We start from the raw sequence: 7,922 nt of genomic DNA on the forward strand, positions 1-7,922 counted from the left end.
AATTGTCATTTTGGCTGCAACATACTCGTTTCCCTTCAGTTCGTCTGGTGGGAGGTTGTAGTCGATTTTGGTGTACTCAATATATTTCTTAACTAGGATCACCACTCCATCTCCACGTCCTGTCTGCAGTTCTTTTCTGATGATGTTGTAGCCGGGGATCTGAAGTTGCGATTTGGTTGTGAGCATTTTTTCATTTATTGAATCCACAGAGATGTTGTTGTCGCTGAGTATTTGGATGAGTTGTAGGAAGGTGGTGAGATTCATTATGAAGAGTGTTAGAAAAATAGACAGAAATATTGCTCTTTGTTGAAGTGTGTGGGAGTGGGGGGTCATATACTGAAGTGTGTGCTTCCTGATGCTTTTTAATACTTTTTTTTAATACTACTCTTTTTTCCTGTCATCTATGGTGTGTTTTTTGAGGTTGTCACAGAGATGAGTGAGGTGGTTGTGGTCATTCAAGTGCAGGCTGGGGGGGTTGGTGGTTGTGGAGGGTTTTCTGTCTGAGGGTCTGGTGGGTGGTGGCTTTTTGGTTGATGGGGTTATGTTTGACAGGTAGACAGGACAGGACTTGGAGGCAGCAGAGTATTCTCCACCACAGTTGGCATATTTGGCTTGTCACATCTCAGGCAGATGACTTGGTTGGTGCAGGTGGTGGAAATGTGGTTGAACTGTTGGCATTTGTAGCATTGTTTGATGGTGGGTGGGGGCTGAGCCTTCTCCACTCTGTACTGGAACAGGTCCATGTAGAAGCCTTCGTGGAGAAGGCCAGCAGCTTGATCTGGGTTGGTGAGGCAGATCTTGATGAATGTGTTTGGCTGCTGGGTGGTTTTGCTGACGATTCTGTGGATTCTGGTGATGTTGATGCCTTGTTTTTCCAGTTTAGATTTGACCTGTCCCTCTGTGGTGTTTGTGGATGCTGCTGCTGACCAGAAGTTTAGAAGGGGGTTTAGACGGGGGTGTAGTGTTGGGTTTGTGCGCCAGCCTGCAGTTGAATTGTGCTCTGTTAAATGCTCCTTCAGGCCACTGGGAGAGGACAGAGTTCAGGGAGGGGATGTCTTTGGGGAAGATGAGGAGGTTTCCATTTCTCATGGGAACCAGTTTTTGGAGTTAGGCTTGTGGCTTGAGTTTTTGGACTTCTTGGAGGATGGATTGGTTGGTTGAGAAAGGGTTGTTTTGGGTTTTGTAATTCTCTGTTACAACAGGTGTGATGTCTTGGTGCTCTGATGACTTCCGTCTTGCTCTTTTCCTGGGACCTGTGTTGAATGCTTGGTATTTGTGCATGTTTGCATTCACTATGTCTGAATTCTGGCAGAGAGTGGTGGAAGCGGGGTCCGTGGGTCGTGTCCATTCAGCAGAATCTGTTCCATGGTGGTCAGCATGGATTGCATCTGCATTGTGGCACTGTTGAGGGGGTTGAGGGTGAGCTGGTTGATTTGGTTGAATACATTTTTGATTATGAGGTTATTGATTTTCTCAGTGGTGGGAGGGGCCGGTGTCTCGGCAGAAGTAGATGGATTTGAGTTTTTTGAGGCGGTTACTTGTTTTTCAGCTTTAGGGGGTTTGGGTAGTTTTACAGGTTGCACATTTTTTTCTTTTGTGGATGTATTTGGTTGTGAGAGTGTGGTGGGATCCATTGTTTCCAATTTCTGAAGTGTGTTAGAGATGAAGCTGCTTACTGCTGGGTCACTTGGATAAATAGTGTTCTTTCTGTCTTGTGTGATTTTTTTGGTTTGGGATCTGGCACCAGTTTTTTCCTTTGCGATAAGTTTTCATTTGCTCCTAAAGCTGTTGCCCAAATGTGTTTTCTCCCCTGTGCATTTGTTGATGGTCGTGCTGCAGCCATTGTTTTCTTTAACTAGAAATGGGGATGGGGATGAGTGTATGTGTGTTGGTGTGTGTTTGAGTGAGTGTGTGTGTGTGTGTGTGTGTGTGTGTGTGTGTGTGTATTCCGCTGCTCAGAATACAGTGAGTGTGTAATGAAGACAGACGAAGGGTGAATAAAATAAATAAATAAATAACAAATAAAAAGACAGGCCGATGTAAGTGCACAGTGAACCAGTGTGATTTAACAGTAGAGATGTGCCTTGGTCCCCATATGTACCTGTATTTCAAGGGGTCATTTGAGGTGGTTCAACATCTGAACAGGATCCTGCGGGGCGCCTCCCGTTAGAGATGTTCTTGGCACGTCCCACTGGTAGGAGGCCCTGGGGCAGACCCAGAACATGCTGGAGGGATTACATATCTCATCTGACCTGGGAACGCCTCAGGGTCCCACAGGAGGAGCAGGAAAGCATTACTGGGGAGAGGGATGTCTGGGGTGCTTTGCTTGGCCTGCTGCCCCCGCGACCTGACTTCGGATAAGCGGATGAAAATGGATGGATGGATGGGGGGCGAATTAGAGATTGCTTAAAAAATTATTTTACATGCCACATTTACTTCTATTTTTCCATGTAAACTTACCAATGAATTTATAGTGATCACTACCTTTCTGTTACCTTCCTTTTCTCAGACAGACATCTCTTAAAAACATGTTCAAGTTTCTGCGTGTGATTAATCATAAAAAACAAGTTGACCAAAAACAGGATATTTTTCTTTTATTGTTGGCAGCTTTTACATTCTGACAAGATGAACTGTAGATCCAGTGCGAGGCCCGCTCAGTAAATCAACATGAGAAATAAATACATACATAACAAATAAATAATCAGGCCAAACAGTGATGGTGACCTTTAATAAAGCAGCTCAGGATAAAAGAAATAAAAAGGCACAAATGGAAACACATGAAAACTTAAGTCTCAGAGGGTTGAACACATAACCTCCTAAATATATAAATAAATGACACAAAACCATTTCATCAATCAATATTTAAATAATTTGATCAAAAATGAATCAATATAGTGTTTCTAATACTTCGTCCACCTCAGAAAGGGTTAATCTCATTTTTAAACTGTTGTTGGTTCAAATCTGATCAGAATCTGGTTTCTTATTTCATTGTGAACGCAGTCTGAGATCAGGTGACATGAAGGGACGGCTGATCTGGGATCTGTATCGCAGTGAGATCAGTGAGTTCACCTGCTGTCTTGTGTCTGACTTGGGTGTTCTGCTTTCATGAAGCTGGTTTAACGCAAGGAGACGCTGAGCATTATTTCAGATTCACTAAGATCACTGTCTATAACCAATTATTTTATGTGTGAAGGTTAGTAACTGCTGATGCTGCATTCACTGTCACTCTGTATGTTTCAGACTACACCTGAGAGAAAGGGCTTCTACATCTCTAAAGCCAAGTTCAGACCAAAGATTTGCGACGACACGAGTTGAAACAGGCAACTTCTTGCAATGTGTCGTTCTGCAGCGTTGTAAAAACCAGCTGGTTCTTACCGATGCAACTAGATGAGACGGTATATGATCTTTATGTAACAACTCTCTGTACTTCTGTTCTGATTTGCAGCTTTTCAGGCTTATTTGTGGCAGACTATAATTTGTAGCTTCTTAAAATATGAATGACGATAGTGATAGTGAGATACTGGCTACAGTTGTATTTGCAGTCGTGATGAAACAAAACCAGCATCAGATGGACTGTATTCATAATCAATATGCCACAATAATATAAATAACCAGCGCCAATGAATCAGTCAATGAGAATGTGTGTATGTGAGGGGGCATTAGCAAATACAGTGAGCAGCAGCAGCAACCCACTCTTTGACACTGGCACACCACAAGGACCAAAACAGGAGGCTCAATGAGTACGGAGCACCTGCTGCAGAAAGCCAACACACTGTCTACTGTCATTTTGACTTGACCAGTGGACTTCACTACGTGACAGTTGGCTGTTGAAACAGGTGACGTGGGTTGAAGGTGACACCATCAGTCGGCTTGAGTCGAGCTCAGACCTGCCAGTTCACACCCCTGCAACTTTTCTCTGCACCATTCTGAAACAGTTTTGGCTTGTTGTGAATCTTTGGTCTGAACTGGGCTTTAAACCATACGTCTTCAACAGGGGCTTCCGGAACCCCAAAGGGGGTCCTAAGCGTTCCGTTTTTTTTTCTTTTCAAAATTAAAATATGTCTAAAAACATACATTTACATGAATCCAACATATTTTGCCTTCTGTAACAACTTATCTGTCATGTTCCTGAAAAGGAAATACAGGTGAAGACTGCAGCCTGAGGCTGATCTGGCCTTCTACCTGACACCCTCCATCTGCCCAGTTTAACATGCGATTCAGTTTTATACTGTACATGTTGAAGGGTCTCCCTGCTCTGTATTTCTGATAGCTAAAGGCTCCTTGGCCTGAAAAACAACATGATCCAAGCTGCTGAACGATGACCATAAAAAACACGAAACAGCACAACACTTAGTTTGTTTGAAACCTGGAAAACTTAAAACATTTTACCATAATGTTTATAATAATTTACACACACTTTTATTGTCTTAAACAAAAACCTATTCCATTTAATTGTGTTTTTTACTAAATGTGACTTCTGCTCACTTCAAAGTTTTGGTGGAACTTTCATCTCAGTGAACTAAGTTTTTGTTGATTAGCTGCTCATGATACGGGTTTTAATTAGGACTCAGCAAAAACAGGACACCCAAAGAGAGATGGACGAAGCTACAGACTCACATGGCTATACAGACTCCTACAAACACATCTAAGCTTACTGCTTAATGTGAAATAAAAACATGTTTAGATGATTCAGGACCAGAGAGTGAATCCATGGGACTTCAATCTGAACCAGGATCAGTGTCTTCAGACCTCTGTCTGCTTTGTTTTACTGTGAAAAATGCGCTCTTATTTTGGTGACTTCCTGAAACATTTCTTTCAGAGGTCAGGTGATATGAGGCTGATATGGGGTCAGAGGTCAGGTGATGATGATGGGCCGATCGGGGGTCAGAGGTCAGGTGATGATGGGCTGACCAGAGGTCAGGTGATGTGAGGCTGATCTGGGGTCAGAGGTCAGGTGATGTCAGGCTGATCTGGGGTCAGAGGTCAGGTGATGTGAGGCTGATCTGGGGTCAGAAGTCAGGTGATGATGGGCTGATCAGAGGTCAGGTGATGTCAGGCTGATCTGGGGTCAGAGGTCAGGTGATGTCAGGCTGATCTAGGATCAGAGGTCAGGTGATGTCAGGCTGATCTGGGGTCAGAGGTCAGGTGATGTCAGGCTGATCTAGGGTCAGAGGTCAGGTAATGTGATGCTGATCTGGGGTCAGAGGTCAGGTGACAGAGCGTTGTGTTTCAGAGCAGCAGGTTGAGGTCGGCCAGCAGAGCATCCACATCAGCAATTGGGGCTCTCCAATAATTGAAGGACGAAAACTCAGTCATCTCCTCCTGCAGACAGACAGACAAACAAACAGGTTGTCATGAGCAATAGGCTCAGATTTCTGTGTCTGACACAAAAACATGTCAAATAGGGTGCAGGTTAAAAAATACAAGTTACTCTTTAACACCCAAGTGGACATACATAGAATCTTCAAGAGCAAAGAAAAGATCTTACAAATGTAAAACACCAAAACATTAAACTTAGTTAAAGAAGAAAACATAATATGTTTAAATAAAAATAATAATGAAATTGAACAGAGAAAATCAGCCTCACCTCCTCATTCTGACTCCTCAGTGAGGATGACTTGTCTTTTCCTTTGACGCTATTGGCTGGCTGGCAGTCGGTCAAACCCAGGTCCTCCAGCTCCGACAGGTCAAGCGCCGGGATTGGCTGCCTCCAGAAGAGGAAGGAGTCGTATTGGCTGTTTGACTTCTCAATCATGTTTCAATCTGAGAATAAAGAGACATGAACATCACCTGAAACATTCATTGTTTTGTCAGTGAAGATTCTCAGTCATCCAGGTCATGGTAATCATAAGTGCTATATCGTAGGACTTGCTTGCGTTTCTTGAAGACGTTTCGCCTCTCATCCAAGAAGCTTCTTCAGTTCTAAATGACTGGTACGGAGTTGCAGGCTTTAAACCCTGTGTGGGTGGGAACCCTTGCAGAGTCGTAGGGGTCACATGTGAGCTCTTAGTTTGAGAGTCCTTAAGGTCACAATGTGAGTCTTTGACCCATCTGGCCACTATGTGAGTCGTTAGGGTCAGGTGGGACCAGGGGTGAATGGGTGTGAGGTCGTCTGGGGAGGGACCCCAAGACTGCACTGTAGGTGGGTGATAAGTTGTGTCGTAGGCCACCCCCTCTGTTTAACAATAATCGTTCCAGCTTGACGTAGATGGCTTCTTTTACTTCTCTTTCAAACCATCTTTCTTCCCTGGCCAAGATATGCACATTGCTGTCCTCAAAGGAGTGTCTCTTCTCCTGTAGATGTAGGTGGACAGCTGAGTCTTGACCTGAGGAGCTGGCTCTCCTGTGCCATGCGCTTATGGAGCGGTTGTTTTGTTTCCCCAGTGTATAAATCTGTGCATTCCTGGCTGCACTGAACTGCATACATGGTGGCCAGGTGGGTCATCGACTCACATTGTGACCTTAACGACTCTGAAACTAAGAGCTTACATGTGACCCCAACGACTCTGCAAGGGTTCCCACCCACACAGGGTTTAAAGCCTGCAACTCCGTACCAGTCAGTTAGAACTGAAGAAGCTTCTTGGATGAGAGGCGAAACGTCTTCAAGAAATGCAAGCAAGTCCAGTTGCCTACGATATAGCACTTTCGATTAATTGTTTTCTGTCCCGTGGGAGGAGACGACATGAATATAAAATGAACATAAAAACACAAAAAGAAACGAGAAGACTTTCTAAGTGCTGCTGCTATAAACACAATGAAATTAGGGTCATGCGATGAAAGCAAAGAAAACCCAAATCAGTAACAACAGAGATCAGATGAAGAGCTGAATAAATAAGGAAGTGGTTTGTATTAAGATTCTTTACTGCAGTACAAGTACAAATACCACACTATGACAGTAGTCAGATAAACGTAGTGGAGTAGAAGAGAAAGACTCAAGTAGAGTAGGGTTGCAACTGTATGAGATTTTCACAGTGTGAGAATTGTCTCAGAAAATATTACAATTTCATGGTATCACATTATTACAGAATTTGGTGCATTTTTTTTCAATACTGTAGATAAACAAATGTACACGGTATGATAACTGTCAACTTTTATATCAGTGGTTCCCAGCTAGGGGTGGGAATCAACAGAGGAGTCACGAGATAATCATATTGTGATATGCTGAGTACTGCGATACAAAATATTGCAATATATTTTGCGATTTATCACTTTTTTTTCCAACTGCAAATTATTTTCCCAAAGGAAAACTTTGTCAACATCAATTTTACCTCCTAAGATGATGGAGTATGTGGAAATTGGGGGTTTAGGTGGCCGCCAGTAGCTAACGCTAACGCTGGATGGTGGCGTGTGAGGTGAGCCCTCATGTTCGTAGTATTCCCAGAGTATTTTATACTCATATGACACTGCTTGCAAATCACACGTGTCATATCTAAATCTTCCTTTCCTTCTGTGTTAAAACATCCAAAATAAGTCCAGATATTGGATTTAAATGCTGACAGTCCATTTCTGATTTCTTTCTCTGGTGCCTCCATCTTTGTTTTGATGAACTTCCTGCCCAGCGTTGCCAGGTGGGAAATGTAGGATTATCGTACCAGAGACTCAAAATTATCGTATTTTGAGGGAAAATATCGTACATCCGTCATAACCAAAATAACAATCCTACTGATGCGCTATAGGCAATTATACAGTTAGTTTCGACCGAGTAATTTGATTGGACGAGAGGCATTCTGTGAGTGCTGATATAGAGTACAACATCACTAGGACATGTAACAGTAAAATCACTCCGCTCACAGGTGTTATAAATATAAATACAACCGTTAATTAACCAACTGTCACACTCGCTACATTGACGCAAACGGACACTATAGCGTTACACCAAGAAGATGGATATTTTCCCCAAAATTACATTTGAATTAAATTAT

The 7,922-nt window shown here is 43.0% G+C and overlaps 1 protein-coding gene across 1 annotated transcript in view; it reads right to left on the minus strand.

Moving 5' to 3' along the window:
• Positions 1-2,579: 2,579 nt before the first annotated feature.
• The window catches only part of mllt11 (MLLT11 transcription factor 7 cofactor), a 10,520-nt gene continuing 5,177 nt past the window's right edge, over positions 2,580-7,922 (minus strand). Inside the window, exons 2-3 of the mRNA XM_050035359.1 lie at positions 5,588-5,763; positions 2,580-5,322 (exon numbers count right to left, since the gene is read on the minus strand). Coding sequence (XP_049891316.1) covers positions 5,230-5,322; positions 5,588-5,755 — 261 coding nt within the window. The 5' untranslated portion in view covers positions 5,756-5,763 and the 3' untranslated portion in view covers positions 2,580-5,229. The remainder of the gene's footprint in view (positions 5,323-5,587; positions 5,764-7,922) is intronic.

This window comes from Epinephelus moara, chromosome 22 (genome assembly GCF_006386435.1).
Source record: "Epinephelus moara isolate mb chromosome 22, YSFRI_EMoa_1.0, whole genome shotgun sequence".
NCBI lineage: Eukaryota > Metazoa > Chordata > Actinopteri > Perciformes > Serranidae > Epinephelus > Epinephelus moara.